Source organism: Rana temporaria, chromosome 13 (genome assembly GCF_905171775.1).
Source record: "Rana temporaria chromosome 13, aRanTem1.1, whole genome shotgun sequence".
Classification (NCBI taxonomy): domain Eukaryota; kingdom Metazoa; phylum Chordata; class Amphibia; order Anura; family Ranidae; genus Rana; species Rana temporaria.
This window is the reverse complement of record NC_053501.1, coordinates 114,192,429-114,210,793: the sequence shown is the minus strand read 5'-3', so window position 1 is coordinate 114,210,793 and position 18,365 is coordinate 114,192,429. Positions and strand designations below refer to the sequence as shown.

Below are 18,365 nucleotides of genomic sequence, written 5' to 3'. Positions count from 1 at the left end.
GAATGGGGGGTGTTTTTTTTTCTTTTTGGGCAAATGGGCCTATCTTGAGGAAGGGGCCTGGAGCTGCAGCTCCAATAGCCCCTATGTTAATTCGGCCCTGGCCCTGTCACCAAGTCAATAGCAGACAAAACACAGACAAATCAAGTATTCTAAATGCAAAGCATTTGCTTTCAATAAAGTATGTTTTATTCTCTTGCTTGGTGACTTTGGGGGTTTATTTACTAAAGGAAAATCCACTTTGTACTGCAAGTGCACTTGGAAATGCAGTCGATGTAGATCTGAGGGGGACATACAAGGAAAATAAAAAAACATAATTTTTGCTTGTACGTGATTGAATGATAAAATCAGCAGAGCTTCCCCTCATTTCAGATCTTCCCCTCAGATCCAACGAGACTGCACTTCAAAGTACACTTGCAGTGCAAAGTGGATTTGCCTTTAGTAAATCAACCCCTTTGAATTTGGTAAAAAAAATTGACTACTCCAGGAGAGCCAATAGCTTTGCTCAGCCCCCTCCCTCATTGCACAACCTAGCCCTCACTATTTTGGAAGTGTCAGTTACTGTCCATGCTGGCACAGCTCCTCCAATCTTCACATATTTGGATAAACTTTTAAGTAGCAGTTGGGAGAGAAGTGAAGGGAAATTCTATTAAGTATTTATTTATTCTCATCAGTATATCTCCCCCAAAAGGGTATTCCTATCAGTACATCTACCCCATAGGAGTTCCTGAAGGTTGTAACCTACGTTTACAATTCTTACAGGTTTATCTACCCCAATAATTGCACCTGTTTCTATTCTTATTGGTACATCTACCCCAGTAATCTAAGTTTACAATTCGTATCAGTACATCTACCCCAAAGGATTGCCTATAAGTTGTATCCTACATTTACAATTCTTATTGGTACATCTACTCCAAAAGAGCACATATTTCTATTCTTATTGGTACATCATCACCAATAGATTAACCCTTGGGTGTAACCTAAGTTTACAATTCTTATTGGTACATCTACCCCAGAGAAGTGCCTGATGGTGACACCTTAGTGTACTATTCAGTGAGAGAGCAATGGAATCCATACCTTCCCATAATGACAACACTGGACTCCAAACAAGGTCCTTACTATCATATAATAAAGCGCTGCGTAAACTGTTGGTGCTATATAAATCCTGTATAATAATAATAATAATAATAATAATAATAATAATAATAATAATATAATTCAGCTAGACCAGTAAACCTGGTTACAAGACCAGCAGTACCCACCAAAACGTCATATGAGTTTTTTGTCTAGCATATCATATCAGATAAGGCAGAACTGAGATCTTATTGGCTATCACAGATTATTCCTCTTTCTACATTCTCACCACATTGGTGTTAAGTCTGGTGAAATGTCTATTATAAGGTTCAGCATGTGAGAAGACGCTCATAACTTCTTCTTCTCAGAAAAACCGTCACAACTTCCAGGTCTCGGCTACCATGTCTGTCTTTCTCGCCATCGTGTTTCTATGTAAGTAGAATGATTTTTATTCTTTTTTTTTATTCTTAGGATTTATTATTTAATTGCAAGCATCAAAGTATAAGTGTCTTTCCTTTGAGATCGTGTAAAACATAAAACAACTCAACCTGTTGGAAGTTCTATGTAAAACACACTTATTATATTTGTATCTGTTGTAGACAAAGTATGATGACCCCTCTTCTTTTTGTTTCTCTTATTTTTCTTCTTTTTATTCTTCCATCGTATACACTATTCAATTGTATGAGCTCTCTTGTTCCATGAGAAATACTTACGGTACATTATGTTAATTAGTTGTTAATTAGTTTTCATTCTCAGTAATGGTGGATTGCACATTATAGAAAGGAGCTACAGAAGACATCTAAGCAGAACATTTCTTGACTTGCGCTGTTATTATCATTGATTGTAAGCTGTGTTCATGGTCTTGTCACACAGGCTGGAAGGTTCACATTAATCTAGATAAGTCAGAACCAGGAATGTGATTTTCAGAAGAGATTTGTTTTAATTGTAAGAGTCAATGATGAAGATAGCTGTATGTCATCTGTAAGCAGAAAAATGCAGTCAAAGGTTGGGGCAATGCTAGGGTTGGGTACCGGGGTACATGTCCTGGTACTACTACTGAGTGCCCCTTGTCTCATGTGATTAACATATTGTCCTAAGTTATATACTTTATCCAATTAGATCTCAGAATTGTATCTCCACCCGATTTATATAACTTGGGGTGGGTAAAGGGTCTGATCTCTCCATGAGGGAGTTAAATAAAGGTTTCTAGTTTAGTAAAGGGGGATCTGGTGGATACATAGTTCAGTTCTGATGGCTGGTTGACTGGAACTGCAGAAGGAGGAATGGGAATGGTCTGGTTGCTGATTAAAATAAGTTCATAAAAGTGGTGGTGGGGGTGACTGGTGGTTACATAAGGCATAATAGAAGTGTGTCGGTAAGGTGATTTTTATGAATGCATGGAAGATCTGATGGGTAAATGAACTCGTCCAATTGTTGTGTAAGGGGGGTGATGGGGGAAATATCAGGACAATTGATGGCTACACGTTGGAGGAGTGGTAAAGAAAAGTCTGGTTGCTTAACTCAACCACAGCTTGTCACCTAAGAGAGCGTCAGTTCCATCGTGATTCTAACATTTTTGTTATAAAGAAAATGTATAATTTCTAACTGGATATGAAAGGAAGGAAAAATGATTGGAATGCATTAGATTTGTTTTACTGTATTGTACATAACATTTTCTAAAAAGTGCCTTTTGGCTTTTCAGCTTTGAACGTGGGAGAATCTGGTGAGTACAGAGCTGACATTGAATAATATATCATAAACACATAAATACTACAAAAAAATTTTGGTCTTAAAGTTTTCTGAGAAAGAAGGGGTTTGGATCACTGATTATAATTTTGTTAATAGCTTTGCATTAATGCAGGGGTAGAAGATTATTCAAAAAGTGCGGGATATCTACATTTACACACAATCGAGTTTAAATTATATTTACTTAAATTAATCACACAAATACTTGCTGGAAAGACCCGTTGTGCTGAAATTTGAATTTAGGTAAAAATTGTATTGAAACTTTCAAAGTTCAGATTTTAGTTAATTTTTAGGAATATATTTTTTGAAAGCATTGAAGTGAATGGGAGTCGGTTTTTGATGGTTGCACTTCGGAGGGTTTCTAAATGAACACCAAATGTCACCCAAATGGAGGGAAGACGGGAAGAGTTGGGGGAGATCTTTGCAAAGTACATGACCTGATTAGACCGGCTCAATCATCCTCTATGTGTGTAAAGAAACGGCTCCCCCGTCCTCTCCAGAGACTCCACCTCAACCGGATGTGACGCCACCTATTGTTAGGGTTAGGAGGTGACGTCACATCCGGGTGAGGTGGATCACACGACGAGTCTCTGAGTGTCACGCAGTTGGAAATCATTTATATTTTTTTTACAATTGGTTGATCCATCTAAAGTGGATGTTTAGCACAAATATTGAATTTTTTTGGGCCATAAAGGGATTAGCGCCTTACTTTACCTAATCACTCTCATTGTTTTAGTGACACATTCACTTAAAGGGGCAGCTGTCCCATTATTCACTTAGGCCTTTTGGGGTTGGCGCCATTTATATTTGAATCACATTATTCATGGTTACCTCTAAACCAATCCCCTGTAGGGGCCTTAAAAGGGTCGCCAAAGTTTGTCACTGACGTCTGTGGCCATTTCACAGGTGTATGCAGTATTAATGTATATGGAAACCCTCCCCCAACACACCATTCAGTTTAAATTATAAATAAAAGGCAAAATATTTGTGTATAGATATAAAAACATTATGGGCCAGATCCACATAGCGAGTACGCCGGTGTATCTACTGATACGCCGGCGTACTTTCAAATTTCCCGCGTTGTATCTTTAGTTTGAATCCTCAAACCAAGATACGACGGCTTCTGGGTTCGATCCGACAGGCGGACGGCTTCGTACGGCTTCGGATCATAGGTGCAATACTTCGGCGCCCGCTGGGTGGAGTTTGCGTCGTTTTCTGCGTCGGGTATGCAAATTAGCTTTTTCCGACGATCCACGAAGGTACGCGCGACCGTCGCATTCTCTTACGTCGTCTGTAGTCGGCTTTTTCCGGCGTATAGTTAAAGCTGGTATTTTGTGGCATATAGATAGACTTGCCATGTTAAATTATGGCCGTCGTTCCCGCATCGAAATTTTAATTTTTTTTTGGCGTAAGTCGTCAGTGAATAGGGATGGACGTAAGTCACGTCTAAGTTCCAAAAATGACGTCGTTGCGACGTCATTTCGCGCAAAGCACGGCAGGAAATTTCTAAACAGAGCATGCGCAGTTCAATCGGCGCGGGGACGCGCTTCATTTAACCACTTAACCCCCGGACCATATTGCTGCCCAAAGACCAGAGCACTTTTTGCGATTCGGGACTGCGTTGCTTTAACAGACAATTGCGCGGTCGTGCGACGTGGCTCCCAAACAAAATTGGCGTCCTTTTTTTTCCACAAATAGAGCTTTCTTTTGGTGGTATTTGATCACCTCTGCGGTTTTTATTTTTTGCGCTATAAACAAAAATATAGCGACAATTTTGAAAAAATGAATATTTTTTACTTTTTGCTATAATAAATATCCCCCAAAAATATCGGACACTTTTGACACATTTTTGGGACCATTGGCATTTTTATAGCGATCAGTGCTATAAAAATGCATTGGATTACTATAAAAATGTCACTGGCAGTGAAGGGGTTAACACCAGGGGGCGGGGAAGGGGTAAAGTATGTCCCTGGGTGTGTTCTAACTGTAGGGGGGTGGCCTCACTAGGGGAAATCACTGATCCTCTGTTCATACATTGTATGAACAGAAGATCAGCATTTCCCCCGTTGACAGGACCGAGAGCTGTGTGTTTACACACACAGCTCCCGGTCCCCGCTCTGTAACGAGCAATCGCGGGTTCCCTGGCGGCGATCGCGCCCGCCGGGCACCCGCACGGGGTTCACGGACGAGCAGGGGGCCCCTAGTGGCCGCAAAAAGAGCCGACGTCAATGTACGGGCTCTCGCCCAGGAGAGCCGACCTGCCGCCGTAGAATGACGGCGGCTGGACGGCAAGCAGTTAAATGAACCACTCCCCCTACCAGCCGATTTGAATTCCGCTGCCAGAAAAACACTACGCCGCCGTAACTTATGGCGCGAAATCTTTGAGGATTTTAAAGTATGCCAGGTAAGGGACGACGGCGTAGCGTATCTCTGATACGCGGCGCAAGTGTAAATGTCTGTGGATCTGGCCCTATATGCTCTTTCCTAATTTTTTTATAATTGATCGCATTACTTCTGTTCTCGGCTCCATAAAGAGCTCAGAGAGCTGGGGGAGAAGAAACAGCAGCACATTGGTCTTCCCAGCTGGGAAGGTGGGGCATGTCACCACAAGTCTGATCATTGGAAGAGCAGGTTGAGTTTCCAGTACAGTTAGAGAACTGACCACGCTGTGCTCTCCTGCTTAGTGTGGTCAGTTTTTAAAAGGAAAGCAGAGGGACTGGCAGGATAACCATTGATTTCACACAAAGGAAACAATACAAAGAGAACAGGAGACTTTCTCATACAAGTACATGGTACAGCAGATACATATCAGGAATAGGAAATGTTGGGGTAAGGTTTGGTAGGTTGGGTATCTATCTTTACTCGGTGCAACCTCATCTTTTGTATTTTGACAAAAAATTGGTAATAAATTGCTTATGCTAAGATGGTGTGACATAAACAATTAAATTACCACCATTTTATTCTTCAGGATCTCTGCATTGAGAGAATATATCTTTTATGGGTTTTAAAAAATCTTCAGGCCTAAAATGATCTTTTTATAAATGTGTGCAAAAATGTCTTGGGCAGGGAAAGTTAACCTTTGTAACAATTTGAGGTCTTTTACCTGCATGCCTTCTATGCATCAAGTTAGAAAATCTTCAGTGTGCGGCAGTGTGCGGCAGACACACAGATGCAACACCTCCAGCTCTGCAGCTCTCATTGTCCCTCTTGTGACTCCTCCCTTCCTGGCAAACTCTCAGGAGAGTGAGAGAGAGAGAGAGAGAGAGAGAGAGAGAGAGATCTGTGCATGATGTCATAAGCCCAGGCTAATGGCCAGACAGGAAACAGGAAGTGGGCTGTATAAGGAAACAGGAAGTGGGCTGTATGAGGGATTTCCTGGCAGAAAAAAAATCTTTTATTATCCAAAGATAAAAAAACAACAACAAGGGAAGAAGATTTAATAGATGGAAAGTTGGAAAAATATCTGAAGGTCCACTTTATTATCACTGTAAGGGGAATGGTTTTCATTGTTGAATATAACAATTACCAACGTGAGGGAAAATCTCTATTCCCAGGACTACAAACATTCCCATTTCTATAGAGAATGTATTTTTCTCATACAAGATGTGATCACCTCTCTGTGTTTTGCTGCACACTGTGCTCTCTATGTGTTCTGTGTGATCTCTTTTCTTCTATAGGAGGGGCCATCAAACCTGTGGTGACCTTCACACCCAACTGGGGGAATATATTATACTATGACTCTGTGACTCTAACATGTGATGTGCCGTCTACTGAGGAGTCCCGGACCTATCAGTGGTACAAAGATAACCAACCAATACCAGGAGAGCAACAGAGACTTTATATCATTGGATCTTCAGTGATTCGGGACAGAGGAGATTACCAGTGTCAGACCATCGGTGGTGATATCAGTGATCCCGTCTTCCTAAATGTTATATATAGTGAGTGATCTCCTCTCATCTCCATCATTACAGATTGTTGGGTGTGAATAGAACAACATAAAGTATCATTTTATTACATTTCAGATAATGTCATCCTGCAGAGACCCCCATCTGCCATCTATGAAGGAGACCCCCTGACTCTGAGATGTCATCATTGGAGATATTATGATGCAACAAACACAAAATTCTACAAGGATGATCAGGAGATAAAATCATCAGAATCTGACTCCACATTCCATATTCCTAATATAAGGAGGAGTCAGTCTGGACTCTACAAATGTACTCAACAATTACACCATTATGAGAGATCAAATGTGGAAGAGCACTCAGATGTCTCCTTTATCTCTGTGAAAGGTAAATTAAAATCCTATTTAAATCTTTATTCTAAGGCCGGGTACTAACGAGCAAACATGTACGATGAAACCGGTCCGTCGGACCGTTTTCACCGTACATGTCTGCCAGAGGGCTTCTGTACGATGGCTGTACTAACCATCGTACAGAAGTCCGCGCGTAAACAATACGAAGTCATTCGACGCATGCGAGGGGCGGCGGGCGCTCGGACATGTACGGTAGGTCTGTACTGACGACCGTACATGTCCGAGCGGGCAGGATTCCAGCGGACGGTTTTAAAACACGTCCAGGAATATTTGTCTGCTGGGAAAAGGCCCGGCGGGCAAATGTTTGCTGGAATTCGGCCCGCTCGCGCCTACACACGACCGAACATGTATGCTGAAACTGGTCCGCGGACCAGTTTCAGCATACATGTTTGGTCGTGTGTACGGGGCCTTAGAGATATTTGTAGATCCAGAGGAAGGAGAATTCAGACAAAAATATGATCTGATCAGTTAGAAATAAAAAGAAGAGACTAAAGACTAAAGATATTGGGCTAGATTCAGGTAGATGCGCCCAGTATTACGGCGGCGCAGCGTATCGTATTTACTCTGCGCCGCCATAAGTTTGAGAGGCAAGTGCTGTATTCACAAAGCACTTGCCTCCTAACTTACGGCGGCGTGGCGTAAATGGGGCCGGCGTAATCGCGCGCCATTAAAATGATGAGGAGGGGGGCGTGTTTTATTTAAATTAAGGTTGACCCCGCGTATTTTTTACATTTTTTACGAACGGCGCATGCGCCGTTCGTGAAAGAATCCCAGTGCGCGTGCTCGAAAATTCCGCCGTAACTCGTCATTGCTTTCGACGTTAACGTAAATTACGTCCAGCCCTATTCGCGAACGACTTACGCAAACGACGCAAAACATTCAAATTTAGAAGCGCCACCTAATAGCAGGAGCAAGCTTACGTCAAAAAAGCCTAACGTAAACAACGTAAATAAATTGCTCCGGGCGTACGTACGTTTGTGAATCGCCGTATCTAGGTCATTTGCATATTCTACCCCGAAAAAACAACAGAAGCGCCCCTAGCGGCCGGCGGAATATTGCAGACAATTATGCGCAGCCGTATTCAAGTTACGTCGGCGGAGGAAGCCTATTTTTTTAACGTATCTGCCTTGGAGAATCGGGGTACAGATACGACGGCGCAGATTTTAAATTACGGCGGCGTATCTGGAGATACGCCGCCGTAACAGCTACCTGAATCTAGCCCATATTGTATCTTATTGTATTCTCTGCATTAAAGGGGTTGTAAAGGTTTGTTTTTTATTTTCTAAATTCGTTCCTTTAACCACTTAAGCCCCGGACCATTTTGCAGCTAAATGCCCAGGCCCCTTTTTGCGATTCGGGACTGCATCGCTTTAACAGACAATTGCGCGCTCGTGCGACATGGCTCCCAAACAAAATTGGCGTCCTTTTTTCCCCACAAATAGAGCTTTCTTTTGGTGGTATTTGATCACCTCTGCGGTTTTTATTTTTTGCGCTATAAACAAAAATAGAGCGACAATTTTGAAAAAAATGCAATATTTTTTTTTGCTATAATAAATATCCCCCAAAACATATATACATTTTTTTTTCTCAGTTCAGGCCGATACGTATTCTTCTACCTATTTTTGGTAAAAAAAATCGCAATAAGCGTTTACAAAATAGGGGATAGTTTTATTGCATTTTTATAAAAAAAAAAATGTTTTACTACTATTGGCGGCGATCAGCGATTTTTTTTCGTGACTGCGACATTATGGCGGACACTTCGGCCAATTTTGACACATTTTTGGGACCATTGTCATTTTCACAGCAAAAAATGCATTTAAATTGCATTGTTTATTGTGAAAATGACAGTTGCAGTTTGGGAGTTAACCACAGGGGGCGCTGTAGGACTTAGGGTTCACCTAGTGTGTGTTTACATCTGTAGGGGGTGTGGCTGTAGGACTGACGTCATCGATCGAGTCTCCCTTAAAAAAAGGGATGACACGATCGATGCGCCGCCACAGTGAAGCACGGGGAAGCTCTGTTTACATACGGCTCTCCCCGTTCTTCAGCTCCGGGGACCGATCGCGACAGAGCGGCTATAAACGAATAGCCGCGCCGTCGTCCCGGATCGCTCCCCGAGGGGATCCGCCCGCCGCACGCAGCGGAGGGGGTCCCGATCGGACCCCCCACCCGCTAGAAGGCAAGGACGTATATATACGCCCATCTGCTTGTCCGTGCCATTGTGCGGATGTAAATAGTCGTGCGGCGGGCGTTAAGGGGTTAAGCTCGTGTATTTTTGGTTCACTTACCTTTTCCTTCAATTTCCCTTATAAATGTTTTTTTTCTTTGTTTGAATTTCTCACTTCCTGTTCCTCCTCAGTAAGCTGTTCTAAATGACTTTCCATGGCTCGGATGATGGGAGCAAGCTTACTGAGGAGAAACAGGAAGTGAGAAATTCAAACAAAGAAAAAAAACATTTAGAAGGGAAATTGAAGGAAAAGGTAAGGGAACCAACAATGCACAAGCTTAACCCCCCTGGCGGTATTCCCGAGTCTGACTCGGGGTTAGATTTTTGTGCTAGGATCGGTAACCCCGAGTCAGACTCGGGCTCGCCTCGCTGGATCCACAGGCAGTGTTTTCTTACCTTGTCCCTGGATCCAGCGATGCTGCCGCGCTGTGTGAGCGAGCGGGACCTCCCTAGATTCACACAGCGTCCTCCTGTGCCGCCGATCTCCGTTCCCTGCGACGTTACGACGCACGGGGGCGGAGAACGGCGCCAAATTCAAAAACGTAAACAAACACAATACATACAGTATACTGTAATCTTATAGATTACAGTACTGTATGTAAAAAATACACACCTCCCTTGTCCCTAGTGGTCTGCCCAGTGTCCTGTATGTACTTTTATACAATAAAAACTGGGGTGGATTCAGGTACGAATTGCGCCCTCTTACGGAGGCGCTGTGTACCGTTTTAACACTGCGCCTCCATAAATTAACTGCGCTACGCTTTATTCATGAAGCAGTAGCTCCGTAATTTGCGTGGGCACTCCTTAAAACTGCCCGGCGTAAGGGCGCGTGATTTAAATGATCCCGTAGGGGGCGTGGATCATTTAAATTAGGCGCGTTCCCGCGCCGAACGTAGTGCGCATTCTCCGTCGGGAAACTTTCCCGATGTGCATTGCGGCAAATGACGTCGCAAGGATGTCATTTGCTTCAACGTGAACGTAAATGGCGTCCAGCGCCATTCACGATTCACTTACGCAAACAACGTAATTTTCAAACATCGCGACGCGGGAACGACGGGTATACTTAGCATTGGCTGCCCCTGCTAATAGCATGAGCAGCCTTACGGGGAACCCGACGAACGTAAATGACGTAAAATGCGTACGCAGGGCTCGCGTACGGATGTGAATCGGCGTTAGTATGCAATTTGCACACTCTACGCTGACCACTACGGGAACGCCACCTAGCGGCCTGCGTAAGAATGCAGCCTAAGATACGACGGCATAAGAGCCTTATGCCAGTCATATCTTAGGCTGCAGTCGGCGTAACGAGCTCTCTGAATACAGAAAAGTCGTTACGCCGGCACAACTAAGCAATTGCGCTGCGTAACTATGGTTACGCAGACGCAATTGCTTACTGAATCTACCCCACTGTTCTTTCTGCCTGAAAACTATAGATTGTCCATAGCAACCAAAAGTGTCTTTTTATGTCAAAAATGGTTTTAGAGCAGCTAGAAAACAGCGATAATAAATTGTAATCATATTCTGAATTGTGAGATAGCGATTTGTGGGGAAATTCGTCATAAAAAAATAAAAATAATGACAGCGACAATTCTGCAACTGAGCAATTTTCAGTGATTTTGAGTTGATTACATTATTGAATAATTTTTATTATAATTATATTATTATTTGTTATAATTATTTATAATTATTTATTATATTATAATTTATCATTTTGTTTTTAAAAAAATGTCATACCCGGGATGCCTATTAGACTCTTGTTTGGTCAGATTTAAGTGAGTTATTTCTAAGAATTACAGGCCTACAGTATAAAACGCCAAATTTCCTTGCAAAATAATTGTACCGCTTTCAGCACCTTTTTTCTGAAATAATCATACCGCCAGGGAGGTTAAGGGAACCTCTTCAGAAAATAAAAGACAAACCTTTACAACCCCTTTAAGGTAAAAGAACGTTCCCTTCTGTGCTTCCCCCTAACACTTACCTGTCACCTCTCTCTCTATCCAGCACTGACCCCACCAGCAGTCCTCTCTCCTCTCTTCCTCCAATCACAGGACACAGAGGCAGCCATTGGCTCCTGCTGCAACCAATCATATTCTGTTAGGAAGGAGTGGGGGGTGGGGCCAAACCCCTCAGTGTGTGTCTATGGACAGTGGGGGTGTAATCACACGAACCCCTCCATAGCACACAGCTTGTTATGGGGGTACTCAGAGGGGAGGAGGAGCCGAGAGCGCCAGCAGGGGGACCCTAGAAGAGGAGGAAAGAGATTATTACAGAGCAGAACATGCTTATTCCTTTAATAAAAAACCGAAGCTTTAGTATCACTTATATTTTCACCCATATCTCCCCCCATTTCTTAAATCTTCCCTCTATTGTAGAGCAAAGCAAAATCTTCCCATCCAACATACAGTACTCCAAGGTGAGTTAGATGTCTGAGTCCCCGCCGTGTGTTGTGCTTCCATCTACTGGTCCCAATGACCAGGGCTGGATTTACATCTCCGGGGTCTATAGGCAAAGAATTCTGAAGCAACCCCCCCCCCCCCAAAAAAAAAAACCTGATCACCACGCTGACCCCTAATCATAAGTTCCTTTCAAATTCTCAATAGATATGCAAAAATTGCCCATCCTCACATTTCAAATCCCCCTCCCAGCACAAATCTTTGTCCCCCAATACCACCTTCTAGCTCAAATCTCCCCCAATTCCCCACAAATCACCCCTCTTACCACACATCCACTTTCCTTACAAATTCCCTTCCTAACCAAAATCCTCCCCCAAAAATCCCCACTTCTAGTGTAATTTGTCCCCCTAAATCCCTTTTCCTAGCACAAATCCTCTCCCCCAAACCCCCTCCTAGTACAAATCCTCTTCCCCAAATTCCCCTTGTTAGCATAAATCCTCTCCCCACAATACCCCCTTCTAGCTAAAATCTTTCCCCCAAATCCCCACTCCTAACTAAAATCCTTCCCCCTTCAAAATCCCACTCCTAGCACAAATCCTCTCCCCAAAATACCTATTTTTTCCATTATACACATGTCTTTTCTCTCCCTGAATCCCGCTTCCTAGCACAAATCCTCTGCCCCCCCTCAAATCCCCCCATCTAGCACAAATCCTCTCCCTCAAATACCCCCTCCTAGCTTAAATCCTCCCCCTAAATCCCCACTCCTAGTGTAGGTTCTCCCCCAAATCCCCCCTACTAGTACACATCCTCTCCACCAAATTCCCCCTACTAGCACAAATCCTCTCCCCAAAATACCTCCTACTAGCTTAACCCCCCCCCCCCAATACCCACTCCAAGTGTAAATTCCATGTATTATGAATAGAATGGTGGGGAGGGTGGTGGATGGTTGTAGTTGGGTTGCACATTGGTCTTTACCAGGAGCTCCATTGGTCCTCTGCCTTCTTCTGACTGTAGGTGTTCTGTCAGATGAGCAAACCTGGTATCGGTGGGCATATGCGCAACTGACGGAACATCACTTCCGTTACCTAATCTGGTGGGTCGCATGATTCTGACAGAGCACCAGCATTATTATTATTATTATTATTATTATTATACAGAATTTATGAAGCGCCAACAGTTTCCATTCTCAAATCTGCCAATATCCAATGTGTGATGATTTGTGTTGTGAAGGGTTGCAAAGAAGGGTGTTACTCTACCTCTCCATGTACAACTGTGATAGACCCGGACACTTACTTTTTTTATTTTGGCCTTAAAACCTGATAAAGCCTGAAAAATTCTAAACATTCTTGCTTCGAGGAACTGATGTGTGGTGTATATGTGTGCCAAGACTTCCATTCATCTCTGGAGGCCTCCATTGTGTGAATATTGGATGTGGTGCTAGTTCCCAGGCAGAGTAGACCTGTACAGCCCCCCCCCCATAGAGACACAACTGTCCCGGAACCAAAACCACTTCCAGCAGTGAGGCTGGGGACTCTTCCAGTACCGGATGAGAAAGTCCGATGTGTGGAGGTACAGCTGTACTAACACTAAATATATTGACATTTTCCCTTCTTGATGCAAAGAAAAAAAGGAGATATTACTGGAATATATCACAATGACTGGGTGCTCAAATTGATGATGGACTGCTATTTTTTAAAATGGTTGTAAACCTCAGACATGAAATATGAACACAGCATATTCCTCTATAGTGTGTACTTGTCTCTATCCAGAGCACTAAGTTTCATTTCTGTCTGCTGCCTCATTCCTCTGCTATCAGTATCAGTCACTTCTGACAAGTTTTCCTGATACCAAGAGAAACGTGGTGAGTGACAGCCTACGATTGATAGCCTCAGCTCTGTTCCTGTGTGCTTTGTAAAGGGGTGTGTCCCTTCCTTCCAATCAGCTCTCAGAGCTCTCCATACTGATGTAACTTCAGCTCTCCCACCCCTTTTCTGACAGCTGTACAAGCACTTTTAACGGCTGAAGAGAAATTACAGATAAACATGTACAACTTACATAGTAGGATTTGTTTAATCTCTGGGTATCACCTGAGGCCATTCACCTCACTGGGTATATTGAAGGGTTTACATCCACTTTAATACTCTATAGAAGGGGACTCCCTTGAAGACCTGGAGCTCTGAGCCCAGTTATCACTCAGGACATTGCCCGATTGAAGTTTGTATGATTGTGTTGGTTTCCTCCAGTGTCTCGGTTTACCACTCACCATCCATATATATATATATACAGGTAGAATAAATGACTTGTGACAAAGCTGTCCTCACTGGGTTCTCAATTAACGTGTATTACTGTACCGGATACAACAGGTCAACTTAGATAAAGACCGATGGGGTTGATTTACTAAAACTGGAGAGTAAAAAATGTGGTGCAGCTGTGTATGGGAGCCAATCAGCTTCTAACGTCAGATTGTTCGATTAAGCTTTGACAATAAAACCTGGAAGCTAAAAAGGCTGGGAGAGCAGCACGGGCTTCAGGAACAGCCCAGGTTTGGTGACCCCTGGCAAATCATCATTCGAATACTGAGGGGGTCCCGACCCCCAGGTTGAGAACCACTGATTTAGAGAATAAATAATATATTCCATCATTTATAATTTCTAACAATTTCCTCTTCCAGAGCTCTTCTCTCCTCCAGAAATAAAAGTGACCCCGTCCAGGGTAATAGAAGGAGATGAGATGACGGTGAGATGTGACACCAGACTGGATCCTCTCAGAGGCGGCACAGAGCTGCACTTTGCCTTCTACAGAGATGGACGGACTGTGCAGGGATACAATGTATCTGATACATACAGAGTGCGGTCATCTCAGCTGGAGGATTCTGGGAATTATACCTGTGAAGTGAGGACGGCGCCTGACACTGTGAGGAAGATGAGTGATGGGATCTATATCCAGATACATGGTGAGGATATAACCCTACATGGAGGACTTTGGTCCAATCATAAATTATCCTTACTGTTTATACTTTTTCATTTCTTTATTCCCTCACAGTCACGTGTTCAATGAATAGGACTCATACTGACCAATCATTGTCATCCTTTCTTCTTCCAGAGCTCTTCTCTCCTCCACAAATTAAGGAGCCCTCATACATTGTAACAGAACTAGATGAGATGACGGTGAGATGTGACACCAGACTGGATCCTCTCAGAGGCGGCACAGAGCTGCACTTTGCCTTTTACAGAGATGGACGGGCTGTGCGGGGATACGATGTATCTGATATATACAGAGTGCGGTCATCTCAGCTGGAGGATTCTGGGAATTATACCTGTGAAGTGAGGACGACGTCTGACACTGTGAGGAAGATGAGTGATGGGCTCCATATCCAGATACAAGGTGAGGATATGAAAATAAGTCAACATTAGTTATATCCAATTGTAGATTAAAATTAAACATTCATACTGTTTTGAGCCCAATATCCAGATACACGGTGGGCATGTGGGCAGGTGCCAATTGATGCACTGTATATATAATATTCTACTGGTATTGTGGCCGGTTATTGACGTGGTGTGTCTGTTTGGCCTGTTGCAGTTCCTGTACCCGGGATATTTATGTGTAGGGGAGGGGGGGGGGGACTTGTACGGCCTTCCTTCAAAGTTGGTCTTGGAATAGAGAGGGACCCACACAGAGCAATGTAGTGCTATACTGAAGCAGGTCACCCCTTGGCAGGACCATGAATGGGACAATCACCATTAGATGGGAACTATTACAAGATAAAGGTATGAGACACCTCAGCATAGACATAAAGACTCCACACCATATGTTATAGAGGAACTCTATACTTCATCACTCTCTTGCACTGCCATGTGACTGCTGGACCTGTCTGTACTAAGAGAAGATGTAATGTCAGTAAACTGAGTTGCTAGTTTAGTGAATGGACCCGTATGATCATTGGGAAATCCAGCGGCATATGGGAATGTGGAATGAAGGAAACATCTTGTGGTAACCTTCTGGGAAATGGAGAGTGTTAAGCAGCCAAGGAAGGAGAAGCAGACAGTCAAAATAAAATTTTACATCCTGCACACCTCTAAAGTGTAACGTGTTGAAGATCTGGTGCAGGAATATCAATGTATAATGTTATTTCCCTCCTAAAATCTTTGTAGTCAGTGCCGGGACCGGTGTCACTGGCTGGTGGAAAGACGTTATTCCTCTGGAGTGGGGCCTGGTGTAGTACTTAGACCTCAGGCCACTTGGGGCGCTGTCTCACACATGAAAGCAGATCTTCATGGAAATACTGGACTAAATAGTGAGTGAGAATTGTTTTCATGTCATCAGGGCCGGGACAAGGTGTGGGCAGGAGGGACGGCTGCCCGGGGCGCAATGGTTTATTGCAGGTGTGGGCGCCCAGACCTTAACCCTAAGGGAAGGGGGACGCAGTTTGGTATCTTTTCCCTGGGCACTGGATGGCCTTGTCCCGGCACTGCATATCATTCCCCACCTCCACCAACAAACATATGAAATTACCTCATCATTAGTTATGTCCATTCACACCTTTATACAGTTATACTCTTTTTACTTTTTCATCCATTCATTGACATCTTACTGACCAATCATTGTCATAATGTCCCTTTCCAGAGCTCTCAGAATGTGAGGAAGATGAGTGATGGGTTCAGATAATGCAGATACAGGGTAAGATGAGCAGCACCAAGACTCAACATTCACAAGTTGTAATACATTATTATCTTTCCTTTTTTTTATTCCCTTCCCTTATTTACTTTTGCTTAGTATTCCATCCCTTATTCAATTCTCATTAGTATTCCCTTAGCCTTTTTTCCTTTCCAATATTCTCTTTCCCTTAGTCAGTCTTCTTTAATTCTTTTTCCCTTTGTCATTATTCCCTTCCATTATTGCATTTCCCTTAGTCATTATTCCCTTCCCTTAGTCATTGATCCCTTCCCTTATTCTCTTTTCCTTAGTCTTTATTCCCTTCCCTTCTTCTCTTTCCCTTAGTCATTCTTCCCTTCCCTTATTCTCTTTCCCTTAGTCATTATTCCCTTCCCTTATCCTCCTTTTCCTTAGTCTTTATTCCCTTCCCTTCTTCTCTTTCCCTTAGTCAGTCTTCCCTTCCCTTATTCTCTTTCCCTTAGTCATTCTTCCCTTCCCTTATTCTCTTTCCCTTAGTCATTCTTCCATTACCTTATTCTCCTTTTCCTCATCCTCTTCTAGCTATCTCTAGAGATCGGTGTCTACCTTCAGTCAGAGAACTGTTGTAGAGAGGGGGGGTGAGAGGAAGTTGAGAGAAGTAAAAAGACTCTTCGCAAGTCCGGGAACTCAAAGATTCTCTCTTCTCTCTTTTGATTGGTGGAACTTACAGCTGATAATCACAGTTGAGAATATAAAGCAGACCCCATGCTCCCTTCATTAGTACATTCTAGCATTGTCTCCAGGAATTAGGCCCGAGTTCACCATTGCCATGAGTTTGTTGCATGCTGTAGAATTAGCACTCCCACAAGAACTCCATCTACATGGACTAACCCTAATTGGGGCACTAATTTCACATCTAACCCTAATTGGGGCACTAATTCCACATGGAACCCTAATTGAAGCTCTTCCAATTCAATTTCCCTTTATCTCATGGCCAAGCCAATAATGAGTCATAAAAGAGAGGTCCATAACGTGAAGACACTGGGCAAAGAAATTATTGATAAAGCTCTTCATAGTAAAAACATAAAGTTAACAGTTAAATATAAAGTTGAAATACATCTTTTTAATGGTTTGCCAACAAATAAATTTGTAAGTTTGGTCAGCCAGTCTTGTGATTTACGCTCCTCTTGAGCAAGTGACACACTTATCTCCCAGTTCAGCTTCATTGCTTCCCGTGTCACCTGTCCCCCTATTATTGGAATAAGTTAGAACATACAGTATTACTGGAAAATTAACATCATTGCTTCTGTCCAATGAGAAGGAAGCTAATCCAGATCCTTCATACACATTCAGAATTTGTAATAGTTCAAAATTTCACAAATAAAGTTTATATCTTATCTAAACATCAAATGACTTCCATCTCTGGTTCTCTCCTCAGATTACACGGTGCAGAATATTATACGGCTGGTGATCTCTGGATTTGTATTATCTGCTGCCGTATGTTTCACCTACTTCCACAACAAGTGGTAGAGAAGAAGAAGAGGAACTTCTAGGAATCTGAGGACCTCAATGAAACATCTAAGTGAACATGGAAAAAGTGTTGGTTGAATTCAAAGGAACATCTTTTTTTTTAAATAAACTTATATTCACAAAAAAACTTCATCTGATTAATCTGAAAAAAATATAAGTGATTAAACTAATGAGTAATACAGTAAGCCGTGGACAAAGAAGTAGAAGTGGTCAGTGAGATCACACATGGAGGAGAGAATAACAGGAAGGAAATAAAGTGGTTTTCTTAAAATAAGAACTGAGAAAAGACCCAAAATACAAATGTCACACTTTACTGATCATATTTTTTTTATCTAAATTCTGAAAACTAAAGAAGATATGAAGGGGGTTTTTGTATATATTGGGGGGGTTGATTTATTAAAACTGGAGAGTGCAAAATCTGGTGCAGCTGTTCATGGGAGCCAATCAGCTT

At 42.8% G+C, this 18,365-nt stretch overlaps 2 protein-coding genes across 2 annotated transcripts; both read left to right on the top strand.

Moving 5' to 3' along the window:
- Positions 1-1,451: 1,451 nt before the first annotated feature.
- On the top strand, positions 1,452-6,844 carry LOC120920244 (low affinity immunoglobulin gamma Fc region receptor II-b-like). The gene is made up of 3 exons (XM_040332209.1): positions 1,452-1,503; positions 2,774-2,794; positions 6,495-6,844. Exons 1-3 carry the CDS (start codon positions 1,473-1,475, stop codon positions 6,761-6,763), a joined length of 321 nt encoding a protein of 106 aa, XP_040188143.1. The 5' UTR covers positions 1,452-1,472; the 3' UTR covers positions 6,764-6,844.
- Positions 6,827-16,431, top strand: LOC120920132 (Fc receptor-like A; the record flags this gene model as incomplete). Its single annotated transcript, XM_040332045.1, has 4 exons — positions 6,827-7,109; positions 14,424-14,705; positions 14,855-15,136; positions 16,376-16,431. Coding segments are annotated over 4 exons (876 nt in total), but the record flags the coding sequence as incomplete, so codon positions are not given.
- Between the last annotated feature and the right edge of the window lie 1,934 nt (positions 16,432-18,365).